Genomic DNA, 16138 nt, shown 5'->3' on the forward strand with positions numbered 1-16138 from the left:
AAATTAAAGCATGCGTAGAGGCTTTGGAATGGTGCCAGTTAAGGAGCATAAGGTGTATGGTTTTGGTTTCCCGTGTTTTAGTCGGTAATGGCAGAGGATTGACACTATCAAATGGTTTGCTGGACATGTAATATTTGTAAGGTTGTGAAATGTGTGTATTAGTAAGGTTGATAGGCGCACTGTTAATTTTGCGCACACTGCGGCTAAGGCAGCTTCCCTTTGGAGATTGTTAGTGGCTGGTTATTGTGTTCAACATAATTATATAAATATATCTGGCGCTTTGCATTCGTGAAAAATAAATAAATAAATAAATAGTATATCTAAATTGAAAGCAATGATATTGATAGTAATGGTAAGTTTTGGTGGGATGGATTAGAGTTTTAGAGTGAGAAAAAAGATAATAAAAAGAGTTGAAATTGAAGAATATGCACAAATAGTTTGAATGTATCATTAAAAAAAAAAAAAAATTACGTATGTATTATCCTTAGTCAATTTATATTCAAAATATGGGTATTTACACACAAATTATAATTTATAAACTTATACTCCATTAAGTTTTAATTAAGATTTTTTGAACCTTCAAATCTCATTAAATTTTTAATAATCAGAATTGCCCTTCAAATATTGATTATTTATTATTTATAATTATATATAAATGCACATAATGATTTGACATTTATTATGATTTTTAAAATTTTAAAACATCAACTTTCAAATTGAAAAAATTGAAAAAAAATATACGTACAACAAAAAAAAAGTAATTTGGAAAAAATTGAATTATTTTTTTGTGTAAAACTAAAAATTTTGTGTCTAAAGAGCATGATGATGAAAAAAAAAAAAAAAACTTTAAGAATGAAAATTTTGATAATATTCTCAATTTTAAAATTAAATTTTATTAGATAATTGAATCAAACTAATAAATAGAATGGCAAAAATATTTAATCTCATGCTCTGATTTTTTTTTTTTTTGTTAGTAAAACAATTATCTATAACATTACTATACAAAATTAATAATATTTTTAATTTTAAAATTTAAAAAAATTAATAACATTCTTAATTTTATTAAATAAGATTTATTAATTCAAAAAAATCTTAGATAAGACTTGAGTTAATATAATATTTGTAAATAATAAATATGATAAAAATTAAAATTTAGTTTAGTGTGATATTATAATTTAAATGCAAACAGAATCCCCACGTAGAAATTAAAATATTCTATTAAAAGTTTTATCAAATGTCTCATATGGGTATAAATATTTTACCAAAAGTTTTACCAAATGTCTCACATGGGTATGGGACCCACACAATGTGAGTCCATGTGGGTCCCACACATTTGATAAAATTTTTGATAGAATTTTTAAGACCTCTAACATTTTTGACTAAAAGAGTACCTGGAAATCGGTTTGAATACTGATAACTAGGATTCGATGATCGATAGTCAAAGAGGTTTCTTGAGTAGTGCCTGAGCAGACTAGGAGTAGCTCTGCACTTCTCCATCTCCCTCACTTGTCTCGCACTGTTGTTGAATTTGCTTGTAATAATTAGATGAATCCAATAACGAACCTGATCGGATCAGTGGTGATTCTATTTGCATTTAAATAAGAGTAATGTTAGGGACACCAAATTTTCTACTAAATAAATGACCAAATGTCTCACATGGGTGTGGGGCCCACAAAATTGCGGACCCCACACCCATGTGAGACATTTGGTCATTTGTTTGGTAGAAAATTTGATGTCCCTAGCATTACTCTTATTTAAAGGAAAATGCTAGAGGTCCCAAATTTTCTACCAAATAAATGACCAAATGCCTCACATGGGTGTGAGGCTCCCAAAATTGCGGACCCCACACCCATGTGAGACATTTGGTCATTTATTTGGTAGAAAATTTGGTATCCCTAACATTACTCTTATTTAAAGGAAAATGCTAGAGATCCTAAATTTTCTACCAAATAAATGACCAAATGTCTCACATAGTGTGGGCCCACAAAATTGCGGACCCTACACCATGTGAGACATTTAGTCATTTGTTTGGTAGAAAATTCGGTGCCCCTAACATTACTCTATTTAAATGCAAATAGAATCACCACTGATCCGATCAGGTTCGTTATTGGATTCATCTAATTATTACAAGCAAATTCAACAGCAGTGCGAGACAAGTGAGGGAGATGGAGAAGTGCAGAGCTACTCATAGTCTGCTCAGGCACTACTCAAGAAACCTCTTTGACTATCGATCATCGAACCCTAGTTATCAGTATTCAAACCGATTTCCAGGTACTCTTCTATTTTTATGAAGATAACTAACACTTTTTTGGAGTTCAATACACTGAATTTTATGAGGAATTTATTGGAATTCTGTTTTATTTCCTTGTTGGCTTTTGATAATTTTGCTACTGAACCACCCATTTGGTACTTGTTTGATCTTTGAATTTAAAAAGTAAAGAGTGAAAAGAAAAGAAAAGGGTTTATGAGATAGAAAGTGGTTGCTGAATGAAGTAGGGCATGAGAGCGGTGGTGGTTTGGATTGCCATTGTTGTTACCAGGAAGAGGCAGATTATGAGCTTCTTTGGAATACCCATTTTTGCTGTGGTGTTAAAGACGAAATAGTTGTTGTGGTTTCTGTAATTGAAAGTTGTTTGTAGTGTTGATTATGGGTTTGTTTTGCTTTTCTTTTTTCTGATGAGTGAAGAGAGATGGGTTGGGGATGGAGTCCATTCACCCTTTTCTCATAAAACTTGATTACAGTCCCATTCCCCTCTTTCCCCTTCAACCGTAGCTATATACAGCTGGAATAACCCTATCCAATATTAACTAACTAACAAACCTCCTAACCAACTAACTAACCCCCCAACAATCAAACAATCTCTCAAACTAATTCTCCATCTTAAACTGAATTCCTGAATTTCAGCAGCCAACTGAGCTTACTGAATCCAAAACTTCCTAAATCATAACATTTCCCACCCCTTAAAAACAGCCTTGACGTCAAGGCTGGAAATGGGGATATTTGGTGATGATGTCCTGGTAGTCCACCCAAGTAGCATCCTCTGGAAATGAGTGAGACCACTGAATGAGGAGTTGAGCCACCGCCTTGTTGTTCCTCTTAACCATACGTCTGTCCAGCACTGCCACAGGTTCCATTTGGAAAGTACCATCAGGTGCGACTGGTGGCAATGTAGGCTGTGCGACTATGTGCTGACCCAACTTTTTCTTTAACAAAGAAACATGAAACACGAGATGGATGTGGGCAGAAGCAGGTAGCTAGAGCTGATAAGCAACCTTTCCAATTCTTGCCACAACCTGAAATGGACCATAAAATCTAGGAGCAAGCTTCATATTCCTGTGTAATGCCAAAGTAGACTGCCTATAAGATTGCAGCCGCAAGTAAACCCAGTCATGTGGTTCAAATTCACAGTCGGATCTATGCGTATCAGCATAATGCTTCATCCTGTGTTGAGCTTGATGCAGATTGTCCTTTAACATTCTGAGAATTGAAGCTCTTTCCCGTATCCAATTATCCACCTAGGCCACAGCAGAGGGGTTAGAAGCAATGAAGGTGTGGTCTGGTGGATCTTGGCCATAAACAGCATAATATGGAGTGTTTTGATGGCTGAATGATGGGAAGTGTTGTACCACCATTCAGCTAAAGAAAGCCACTTAGCCCAGTTCCTGGGACAGTCACCTATCATGCATCGTAAATAGTTCTCCAAGCACTTGTTTAAGATTTTTGTCTAGCCATCTGATGATAAGCGGAACTTAAACACAATTTGCAACCTTGCAAAGTAAAAAGCTCATGCCAGAAATTGCTAGTGAAGACTGCATCCCTATCGAATACGATAGATAAGGGCAGTCCATGTAATTTGTAAACTTGATCTAGGAATACTTGAGCAACATCTTTGGCTGTGTATGGATGTGAAAGTGCCATGAAATGGCCATACTTAGTTAACTTGTCGACGACCACAAATATAACAGACCTGCTGTGTGATTTGGGAAGGCCCTCAATAAAATCCATAGAGATATCAAACCAAACTCAATTGGGAATAGCAAGAGGCTGTAACAATCCAGGTGATTTCACATTTTCACTCTTAAACCTTTGACAAATGTCACATTCGGAAACCAACTTCGAAACATCTTTCTTTAACCCTTTCCAATACAAAGTTCTCTGAATTCTCTTAGTGGTTTTATCAATCCCTAATGCCCACCTACTACAGAGCAATGAAATTCCTCCATAATCTGGATCTTGAGTTGAGGCATGTTCCCTGCCACCAATTTGCTTTTAAAGGTCAGAATCCCTTGCTCCCAATGATAACCCATATGGGAAGTATGATCAAGAATCAAATTAGCAATGACCTGTTGCACCACTGGATCAGATATCCAACTTGGCTTAATTTCAGCTAACCAGCTAGTAGACACAAAAGTGATAGCATGCAAAGTAGCAGGGTTATCTGTAGTATCCTCACTCCTAGACAAAGCATCCGCTGCCCTATTCTCCTTTCCACATCTGTAAACGATCTCATAATCATAACCCAACAATTTAGTAATCCACTTCTGTTGGAATGGGGTGCCCACCCTTTGCTCTAATAGGTACTTTAAGCTTTGGTGATTTGTTTTGATAAGGAATTTCTTACCCAAAAGGTAATGCCTCTATTTGAGTACAGCCAAGACCACTGCCATTAATTCCTTTTCATAGGTAGATAAAAGTTGATCCCGTGCAGGTAAGCCTTTACTCCAAAAAGCTATTGGATGTCCCTCTTGCATTAGCACAGCCCCTAAGCCTTTTCCTGATGCATGTGATTCCACCACAAATTCTTTAGTATAATTAGGCAAATCCAGAACTGGTATTGTGGTCATTACTGCCTTAAGTTGTTCAAATGCCACTGCAGCTTCTGAGTTCCATTAGAAGGAATCCTTTTTGAGTAATTGATTGAGTGGAGAACAAATATTTCCATAACCCTGAACAAACCGTCTATAGTATCCTGTAAGGCCAAGAAATCCTCTTAGTTCCTTTAAAGTAGCAAGTGCAGGCCAACTAGTCATAGCTGTAATTCTGGTTGGTTCAGCAGAAACCCCTTCCACTGAAACCAAATGCCCCAAGTATTCTACCTCCTCTTTACCAAACACACACTTGGACCTTTTGGCAAATAGTGGGTGAACTCGCAACAACTACAAAGTAGCTTGCAAATGATGCAAATATTGGTCCATGTACTATTGTATACTAAAATGTCATCAAAAAATACTAAGATGAATTTCCTTAAGTGAGGCCTAAAAACTTCATTCATCAAGCTTTGAAAAGTAGATGGCGCATTTGTTAACCCAAATGGCATTACCATGAACTCATAATGTCCATCATGGGTTCTAAATGCAGTTTTGTAAATGTCTGCAGGAGTTACCCTTATCTGGTGCAAATCCAGCTTAGAGAAATACTTAGCACCACACAATTCATCAAGGAGTTCATCTATTGCAGGAATAGGAAATTTATCCTTCATAGTAGCTTTATTTAGGGCTCGATAATCAATACACATTCTCCAACTCCCATCCTTTTTCTTAACTAATAGCAGAGGTGAAGAATAAGGACTAACACTGGTTCTAATAATTCTTGAAATTAACATCTCGCTAACCTGTTTTTCAATCTCAGTCTTTTGGAAATAGGGATCCTATAGGGCCTGATATTGGTAGGTTCTGTCCCTGGTTTCAATGGTATGCAATGGTCATGAGATCTAGTTGGAGGAAGGGTCTTAGGTTCTTGGAAAATATCTTCATAATCAGCCAATAATGCTTCCAAGTCTGGTGGCAATGTATCTTCTAGTTCATTACATTCAGCTTGAAGAGAGTACACCTGAGCTACAACTCCATATGCTTGTTTCTGAATTATCTTTTTCATCTTATTAGCCCCAATGATTGTCAATTCTTTTTTCTTTCCTCCCCTTAGCACATGCCTTTTGTCATTCAACTGAAACTCCATGCTAAGATTCTTGAAATCCCATTTCACTAGACCCAATGTTGCTAACCATTGAATCCCCAAAACCATGTCACAACCCTTGAGTTGCAAAATCCTCATGTTAGCTTGAAATTCGGTACCCTGCATTTCCCATCGAAATCCTTTACATATTGCTGTGCTCATTAGTTTGGTTCCATCAGCAACTGAAACTGGTAATGGGTCTGTCTCTGAGGCCATTATCCCAACTCTCTTGATTACTTCTAGACTTAGGAAATTATGAGTACTTCCCGAGTCTATTAGGATCATGACTAGCCTTTTCTTGACATTGCCTTTTACCCTCATAGTTCTATAGGAAATAAAGCCAGACAGGGCATTAATAGAAATCTGTAATTCCTCTTTTGGAATTTGGTCTTCATCCATATCTTCACCCTCGTCTTCCACCTGTTCCTGATCTTCTTGTTCAACCTCCAGAGCATATAATTGCTTCTTTTTACATATATGGCCCCTTGTATACTTCTCATTGCATTTGAAACATAATCCTTTGGCTTTTTTTTCTTCCAAGTCCTTTGGTAGTTCTTTCTTCACAGGATTCATAAATGGATTTTGTTTGGCCTGATGGGAAAAAGTAGATTCTCCCACTCTATTCTCTTGTTATGGCTTCAATGCTATTCTCCTGCATTTTAGCCAATCCAATGGCCTGAACTATAGTAGTAGGCTTGAACATTAACACCCCTGCCTTAATGTCTTCTCTTAATCCATTGATGAAACAACTAATGAAAAAAGCTTATGGTAAATCACTGGTTTTATTTGCCAGAATCTCAAATTGTTCTTGATATTCCTTCACAGTGGTTGTTTGCCTTAATTTGGTCAGGTCACCGATTGCATCTTCATAAGAATTGGCCCCAAATCTAGAAATAATTCCTTGTTTGAACAGATCCCAATTAATCTGGCGATGGCATTTCTCAAACCATTGGTACCATTAAAGGGCCTTATCCTCTAAATGCAAAGTGGCTAGTTTCATCTTATTTGCACTTTAAACTGAGTTATAATCGAAGAATCTCTCACATTTATATAATCATCTAGTGGAATCTTCCCCAAAAAATCTTGGAAAATCAATTCTTGCATATCTGGTATTGAAGAAAGTAGATAATTGAGATGAATCTGAACGAACCTGAGAAGCTTCCATGGTTTCTGGATGATTTCCAAAAACTTCATTTGCCATTTGATCATACTTGACATTCATGGCAAAAATCAACTCCTTGATTTCATTCACATCTTTCAATGAATTTCTGATCTCTTTGATATCCTAAGCTTGCCTATCACTGCTGTCTTTAAGAGTTTGTATTGCTTCATCGATTTTTTTTTATTCTTGTGCCCTAGTCCCATCTGCCATTTCTGTGGAATCTCTCTTGCAGGCCAAGAATAGCCTTGCTCTGATACCAATTGATATGACTATGAAAGAAGAAAGGAGTAATTGAAGAAAAAGAAGAGAGAAAATGGAAAACTAAATTTGGAGTCCATTCACCCTTTTCTCATAAAACTTGATTACAGTCCCATTCCCCTCTTTCCCCTTCAACCGTAGCTATATACAGCTGGAATAACCCTATCCAATACTAACTAACTAACAAACCTCCTAACCAACTAACCCACCCCCCAACAATCAAACAATCTCTCAAACTAATTCTCCCTCGCAAATTAAATTCCTGAATTTCAATTGCCAACTGAGCTAACTGAATCCAAAACTTCCTAAATCATAACAGTCGGCTTTCGGTTGCATGAAGTGTGTAGGCAGTGTAAGAGAAATTTGTAGAGTTCTAGAGAGGGAGAGAGAGTTCAAAATAATTCTTTGGATCCTATATATATTGGTTGATGTGGGACCATGGTAAAATTGCTAATGAGATCATGCCACGTGTTCAGTAATTCTTGGCATTAGGCATTTTTCTATGGGGAATGAATAAAATTATACACACCAATTGATATATCAATTAGTGTACTAATAAATGATGTAGCATAATTTTATTGATTTTGAGTTTTTATAATTTGTATAATCAGTGAGTTCGTAGTTAGTTTTGAAATTATAATACTATATTATGTGTTAGTATACTAATTAATATACCAATGGGTGCGTGTTGCACCATTGAAGGGAAATTATATATCAGTGAGACAGACAAATTTTTTTTACACAAACATCACAATTTTTCACTTGCACTCATTACAAAATCACTTGCACCTCGCATGTTTTGGTAATTTTTTTCTCTGCCCCACTGTACTATAATTCTCCCTTTTTCTAAAGACAGTCGCTTCTCTCTCGTCAGAGATCGGATTGGTACATGTTGTTGGCCTTTTGTGAACTTACCATGAGGCCTATATCGATTATTCGATCGTTCAATGTATAGAGACTGTCGAGCATTTCATTACTTAAAAAAATTATATTGGTCGGATATTGATAATCTCTTGATCCAATCAAATTTGTATCAAGAGTAAGTATAATTTTAATTTATCAGTGGGATGGTTTTATAATTTATCATAAGCTGTTACAAACGCATAAAGTGGGTGTTTCGTAGAACTTTTTTTCAACTTAAATAAGCTTTTGGCTTAAATTAAGCTATATTGGTGTGTTGTACAACTTATGGGCATAGATTATGGCTTAATTTAAGCCAAATTCGGCTTAAAAGTTGAAGTTGCTCCCCAGGTGCTTAATTTTACAGCCTATGCGGGAAGCTGTTTAGTCAAATATGTAAGGACTTAAATGCCCCTCTTATATTTCAACTATTACCAAAAACCCACCTATATAACATTTGTTCTCAAGCACTGTTCATTCGAGAGGGAGAGACAGAGGCAATTTCCGGCATGGCGATTTTCGGCAAGTGCAATTTTCGGCAAAGACGATTTATAGCTCTCAACACTGTTCTTAACTCTCTCTCTCTCTCTCTCTCTCTCTCTCTCTCTCTCTCTCCATCGCGATCTGAAACTGGAAATCATCTCTGCCGTTCGCTCTCTCTCCGCTGCCTCCCGCACCTACATCGATGGCTGGTCATCTCTGCCGATCGCTGTTCGCCGGCTGGGTTGAAACCCTAGCACCGACGACTGCGTTGAAACCCTAGAAACAAATTGAAGAAAATTTTTAAAAAAAATCAATATTTATATTAATTAAAAAAGAAAAAATTGAATTAATAATTAATAATTTGTGTTATATATTTTTGTAATGAATTAATAAGATGTATATTTTTTATACTAATTAATAATTTTAGTGTTAATTGACACTAATAAATTAAACAAAAATAATAATTAAAAACAAAATAATAAAAATAATATTGAACAAAATAAATTGAAATAAAAATAAATAAATTAATCAAAATAATTTATTAATATTGAAATAAATTGTGCAATTTATATCCATTAAATAAATTACACAATTTAATTGTAATGAAAAAGAATAATAAATTAAAAAAATAACAATTGTTATATTTAATTGTAATAATTTTTTTTTAATAAAAACAGAATCAGAAATGCCAAAAAAATTTAATATTGTATATTTTTGTAATGAATTAATTATTAATTGATACTAATTAATAACAATTGTTGATTATTAATATTATTTGATGCTAATATTAATTGATACTAATTAATAATTTTAGTATTAATTCAGACTAATTAAGCCATTAATTGATACTAATTAATAATTTTAGTATTAATTGATACTAATTAAGCAATTAATTGATACTAACTAATTTATAATGGAAAAAAATTATTACAATAATACTTCTATTACATTTTTATCAAGTGTATCAGTTTTTATATTAGTTGATACTAATTAATACTAATTATATTAACTTTTATTAATGAAATAATTTTTTTTAATTAAAATTGAAAAAAAAATGACAAAATTATTATTTTTATATCATATAAGGCCAAAAAGTCAATTATACAGAAAAAATTATTTTACAACTTATTTACCAAACACTATTCTGCTACTTAAATCTATAATCCCACAGCTACACCAAATAGGTTACCAGCTTATACTCACAGTTGTAAGCTATAATCTGTTAAGGTATAATCTATAATCACTTTCCCACAGCTCTACTAAACAGGGCCAAAGTCCAAATGCATGTACTTGTATTTATCAATGTGCTCATGATTTCAGGAACTTTCATAATTACCAGTGATATGTTCATTGTTGAACTAGATTGTCACTGACAACCATTTAGATCTATTATAAGCTATGGGATACAATTACAGGATCCAGATATGACATGATATGGAACGTTGATACGGAAAATTCTAATAAAGTAGGATACAGATAAGTTAAGGATATGATGAGATATATGTAAATGTATATCATGTACGTAAATAAAAATTATTTTTGTTATAACATATTTGTAACAAACTATTTGTCTTTAATTGTCTATCAAATATTCTCTGTTCAAATTTATAAACTGTTCATTTCACATAGAAAGATTAAGGTTATGTTATGTGGACACAGATGTGGACCAAATTTGACATGCTTTAGTCTCACTTTTTCCAATTCTTTTTCTCTAAGTATTATGTAAAGTATTGGTAACTATTCTTTCATTTATTAGAACAATTATAAATCTGATACTACACAAGAAATGTTGCATCTTTTTAATTTCAAGATAGGTTGGATATTTAGAGTATCTAGAAGGTACTTGATACTTACACAAATTAAATAAAATTTAATTTCTAAACATGGATGCTTTTAATAAGTATAGGATACGTATTTTCAAGTATTTGAATAGTATTGGTATATGATATGGGTATGATATGGATATGACTCCTATATAGAAGTATCCATACTTCATAGATTTAAACTATACGTCGAATCATAATTTTTGAAAAAGATGTGCACTTAGCATTTTTTTTTTTTTTTGTTGACTAAAAAGTTTCAGGTTTCACATATCATTTTGGTAGAACTTCCAGACTACCTGAAACATTTCTTGCACATCCTGAGCGAAATCTTCCACCATATGTCAACTCCTTGAGGGAATACATAGGTAGTGGCCTCAGTTCTGCAAAAAAAATTGATGGACATACTCACAGAATCCATTGTAGATCCTTTGGTTCAGTGGCGACAGCAACGCAGAGGAATCCATTGTTTTCGACCATAAGTGATAATGATATCACCCACTTTAAGGAAATTTTAGGGGAGAAAAATGTAGTTCAGGACGAAGAGAGGCTGCTTGACGCAAATACAGATTGGATGCGGAAATACAAAGGCTCAAGCAAGCTTCTGCTTCAACCTAGGAGCAATGAGGAGGTTCACATCTTTCTTTTCTGGGAGTTTTAGTTGCTTGTTTTTACTACCTATTAATTGTTTGAGAGTTTCAGTTTCATCATGTTCCACATCCTTAAGATTTAGACTTTTGAACAATGGAGATTATGCTATTTGGGTGTACATGACTCTTCAAATAATTTTCTTTCAATTTATTTTATTTTTCACCCCCTTTTGTGGTGGGAAGGTAAAAAGATGGTTAGGGATGTGCATGCTTTTGTTCTTGTAAAATAACTTCAGGTAATTCATGGCTTATTCCTGGTGAGAATTTCATTTTTGAAAGACTAAGAATAAAGAGTAGAAAATCTCTGGTTCCTCAGCTTTTCCTTCAAAAATTCCATTTCAAGCTTCCTACTGTCCTTTAGTTTCATATAAAAAAAATATGATTCATTTTTATGTATTGTTGCAAAGAAATCGTAATATTTTCCAAATGCATCTTGACTGATGAATCTTCAATGTGCAAATATTTTCGATTGAGTCATGAGTTTATCGGTGTACAGTGTAAATGAAAGTCAATATGAATTGAATGGCTCCATTTTTATCTTTGGAGTGTTTGGAGGCATTAAACCGTCATCTAGGATGTGACAAGGAAAGAAAACAGGAACCTTCACTAGAACGGATGGCATGAGATTTAGTTTAGGTTTCCTGAATATGACACGATTTAATTTACTTATAATCAATTTCTGTGGCGCTGTTATTTTCTTTTTCTTTCTCAATTGATTGCTAGTGCTGATTTATCTTGCAAAATTGTTGTTATTATTGTCACTGTATCTGTTTTTTTGCAGGTTTCTCAGATTCTTAAATACTGTAATTCCAGAAGTCTGGCTGTTGTCCCCCAAGGTGGAAATACAGGTCTTGTAGGGGGAAGTGTGCCTGTTTTCGATGAGGTATTATAGTTGTGCCCGCAGTGATCAATAACCTTTCTGTAACCTGATGGCTGTGGTTACTACTAGCTGATTTAGGTGATCAATGCTTTTAAACCAAATTATGTTCATTTAACCAATTTTGATAAAAAAAACTTAGTCATTGCCAGCATCCTTGAGTCAGATATGTAGGAAAATGTGTGTAGCCTCAATATTTTGTTGGGGAAGCTGATTAAGATATTTGGTCATGTATTATGATTTAATTTAAGGTCTAATGTGTTTATTTAATACCAGTGAGGATTGGCATGGCTCTGCTTATAAAATGTGAACATAACTAGTAAACATGCTGAACTTTTTTTTAGTATTTAAAAAATAAAAATAAAAAATCCCTAGGTTTGCTTCTATGAGTACTAAAGTTGTGTTGTCCATATTACTTTATTAAGATTACCAGGGTGTCCACTTTTTAGGCTGTCAACACCAATGCTCTTTTTTCTTTTAGACAGACTTGCACGGAGAAACTTTTACTAATAAGTAAGGATGAAAGGTAAATCACCTAAGAAACTGAAGATGAGTTGTATAACCCTTAACAAATCAATGAGAGAGACGAAGCATTGCTGGTCCAGGCTGCTGGGAGGGGTGGATTTGGTGTAGACCTAACCTCTAATTCCATTTCCACAAAGTGGTTTGCCCTTGGATTACATGCTTGACACCCCATGAGTAACTGCCACAACATTATATTATTGTCGATTTCTGCATGGCTATGCATGTTTTTTTTACTGTACCACACCTTGCAGTTGTACTTGCAACTCTTTATACCTAAGATCAAATAAGCTCAACTCTAATTGTGAAATCAGCTAGAACTCAGCTGATCTTGTGCTCTCAGCCTCATGTGTGTAGCATTTTGCAGGTTAAGTTTGGGCTAGGTTGAACTTATAACCAAAATTATCCTTTCTTCAACATAATAGAGAATATAAGCCAAAATTAGGAATTGAATCTCATTGAAAATCAAACATTTGGCTCAGTTGTGCCAATCTGACCATTGTAACGTTATTATGATACAAATTAAATTCCATGAACTACACAAAAGTTAAACATATAGCTAGCTACTTTAGGTTTGGTTGTGCTTGGGAGGAGATTAATTTAGAGCCAATATACATTAGCTCACATTCAAGCTTTTCAAAACCTATCATGCCATAATGGGCCTGAGTTTCAGCTGAATGGGCTGATCTTGTAGTGGCTGGGCAGTACAATTTTCCCTATACACTGGAATGGTTGTACATGGATACATGTGAACATAGATATGTCCAGAAAGAACTAATTTCCCGTCTGATTATTGTATAAGATACTGCAAACTTTTAACTATTTCTTTTGATGTCTCTCTCTCTCTGAATGTGATCAAATAACTTTGCAGGTAATTATCAACATGGGTTCCATGAATAACATCATTTCCTTTGACAAGGTAGAAATTCACCCCTAAATGGTATATGTGTTTAAATCTTTTAAGTTTTACCCCATCACATTATATATTAATTTAATGAAAAGCTTCTTCCTCTAGGATTTTGTCAGTGGATTGTGCCGTTCGCTATCGCTTCTCCCATTTTTGTTTTGTTAAGTTCTGTTTATTTATTTTTTTGCCACTGCATTGTGTCCTTACGGGAATAGGTTTTTTCTCACTACTTAGCATTCTCACAGTTATTGTGAACCTAAGCTCTTCCAACCTTAACATTTGTTGTCTTTGTTTTGCAAGTTATGGTGAAAAATTTACTGCTTTTAATGTTGTCGAATGTTATCACATATGTCCACTTCTCTGCGAAGTGACTCGCCTCTGCCAATTTTTAGGTAAGCGGTATCTTGGTATGCGAAGCAGGATGTATATTGGAGAACCTGGTTTCTTTCCTCGATAACCAAGGGTAACTGTCTACTGACCATTACTCTTTCTTTTTTTCTTTTCTTATTTGACTGGCATATAAGATCTAGAATTCTATGAAAATAACAGGATTACATTTTAATAAATTACAACTATTATGAAACTTTTAAATCCTGCGCGGCTGTGTGTCGCCATCTCCCTTGTTCCTTTTAAAGAAAGGAGGCTCTAATCCCATTTATTTTGTCATTGTATTTTTTGATGCAATGTTTTGATGCTTAATGTGATCATCAATGATATGCTTTTTTTTTCTAATTTCAAATTTTCAATCTTAGGTGGTATTTTTAAAGTTATAGTCAAACTCATTTATGCAAACAGCTTACAGAAGAAGATAAGGAGGACGTTAGAAACATGAAGGTTTTCTGGTGAATGCTTGCCATTTAAGTTGAACAGTTTGGGGCATGTGATCTGCACAAGCAGTCACACATAATCACACATACATACACACAAATGGAAAATTTATGTCATGCATAAAATTTCATGATTATTGTCTTTGTTATTATTATTTTAAGTTGCAGTGCATATGTGCTTGCATTTAGAGTTTCAAAATTTTAGGGTGCCTACCAAGTTGACACTAGTATACACACATGAAAGTTTATGATATTAATTTATCGTGCATAGGATACACAATAGAATGCTCTTCATCGAGTTGAACTGGTAATGTAGTGTCAGCAGGCCTAAGCCAAGCTGGTTGTACAGTTGATGTGCTTGTGGGATGGAAGCTGGTTTGACCTGCCTGAACCAGGCAAGCTTTTCCTTAACCAGCGTGTTGTGGTGGTCCAGTCAGTTCTGAAACTCTCATACTGCTATATTTTTCCTTCAACATGTGATTAGTAAGGTTTGAACTCAAGTAGAGAGTGTAATAGCTTAATACATCCGCTATTAACCCAGATGAACTTATTACTGGAAGGCTGTGATGTGGTTAGCTATCATTTTGCTTGATTGACTATGAAAAAGATTGTGTATATGTGAAGAGATTAGGAAAATACATAGACATGCGTACCCATATGCACACAAGCTTGCTCTTTTGTCTCCTTAATACAAGGCACCATCAGTGATGTCCCCATTGTTCATGCACATTGCCTCCAAACATAGGATCCCCACATTTACAGATCCCCATTTAACTTAAGGATTTATTACTAGAGATTTAAAAGGGGTGTTGATGACTTGTGGCTTCTAGTTGTTTTTCTTTGTTTTCATTTGTCTCCTTTTACACTTGTAAAACATGTGTATGTGTGAAGATGAGAATTGAGAAATGATATGGTTGAATGTATGTTTCATTGTATGAGATATTGCCTGCTCTGGTTTTTGATGTTTTGCATCACACATATGTTTCTTGGTCAGTCTAGACTTTTCATATTTCAGTGACTGCTGCTTTCAGTTTTTATCATATTGCAGAGTAATTTGACAATTTAATTTTTAGACATGTAAGTAATTATTCTGCCATTCAGATTTATTATGCCACTAGACTTGGGTGCAAAGGGAAGCTGTCAAATTGGTGGAAATGTCTCAACTAATGCCGGTGGTTTGCGCTTTGTCCGTTATGGATCACTCCATGGGAATGTACTTGGTAAGGACTCTTTTTCTTATGTTTTCAGTGTACTCCCATTTCTATCAAGAAACTTATACTGAAGTCATTAAGGTGATAATTGCTTTGTTATCAGTCTCTTTAGGTATATCACTTTGTAGGCAACATGCATGCAGTAAAAATGTGTGAAGTTTTACTACAGCAATTTTGGACTCAGATAAGAGGAGAGAAATAGCCATAATTTAATATATTTAATTTGCCTTGCGTACAGAATGGCTGTACATCATCTGTAGGTTGAAGGATGAGAATTGAGAAGCAAATCTATTTTCACCTCATATTCACATTAAATTATGTATTTCCAATTTGGTTTACGGGTTACTCTTTCGAATGGATACTCATGCAGAATACCTTTATGCTTAAGGTTGTATCAAATATGGAATGTCTATGTTTTTCCCTCCACGTTGGGAACACAATTTGCTGATATTCGGCTTTTCAACAAAGCATTAGAAATCTGTATCTCTCATATAGAGAGAAGGGTTTGGGAGGATACTATCAAAATGAGTCACCAGAGCTATCCTGGATTCCTGCAGAGACTCTATCT

The 16138-nt window shown here is 34.5% G+C and overlaps 1 protein-coding gene across 10 annotated transcripts in view; it reads left to right on the plus strand.

Moving 5' to 3' along the window:
• The first annotated feature begins 1944 nt into the window (after window positions 1-1944).
• Window positions 1945-16138, plus strand: part of D2HGDH (FAD-linked oxidases family protein) — a 33584-nt gene continuing 19390 nt past the window's right edge. For 7 of the 10 annotated variants that reach the window (XR_014342949.1, XR_014342943.1, XR_014342944.1 and 4 more), the window contains exons 1-6: window positions 1945-2271; window positions 10834-11207; window positions 12008-12109; window positions 13497-13544; window positions 13925-13995; window positions 15461-15579. Coding sequence is in view for 7 of the 10 variants with exons in the window: in XM_028195518.2 (XP_028051319.2) it covers window positions 2166-2271; window positions 10834-11207; window positions 12008-12109; window positions 13497-13544; window positions 13925-13995; window positions 15461-15579 (820 nt within the window). In the remaining 3 variants the exon portion in view is untranslated. The remainder of the gene's footprint in view (window positions 2272-10833; window positions 11208-12007; window positions 12110-13496; window positions 13545-13924; window positions 13996-15460; window positions 15580-16138) is intronic. The other 3 variants (XM_082892842.1, XM_028195521.2, XM_082892840.1) reach the window with 1 other exon arrangement.

This window comes from Camellia sinensis, chromosome 1 (assembly GCF_055761805.1).
Source record: "Camellia sinensis isolate YWXY chromosome 1, ASM5576180v1, whole genome shotgun sequence".
Lineage (NCBI taxonomy): Eukaryota > Viridiplantae > Streptophyta > Magnoliopsida > Ericales > Theaceae > Camellia > Camellia sinensis.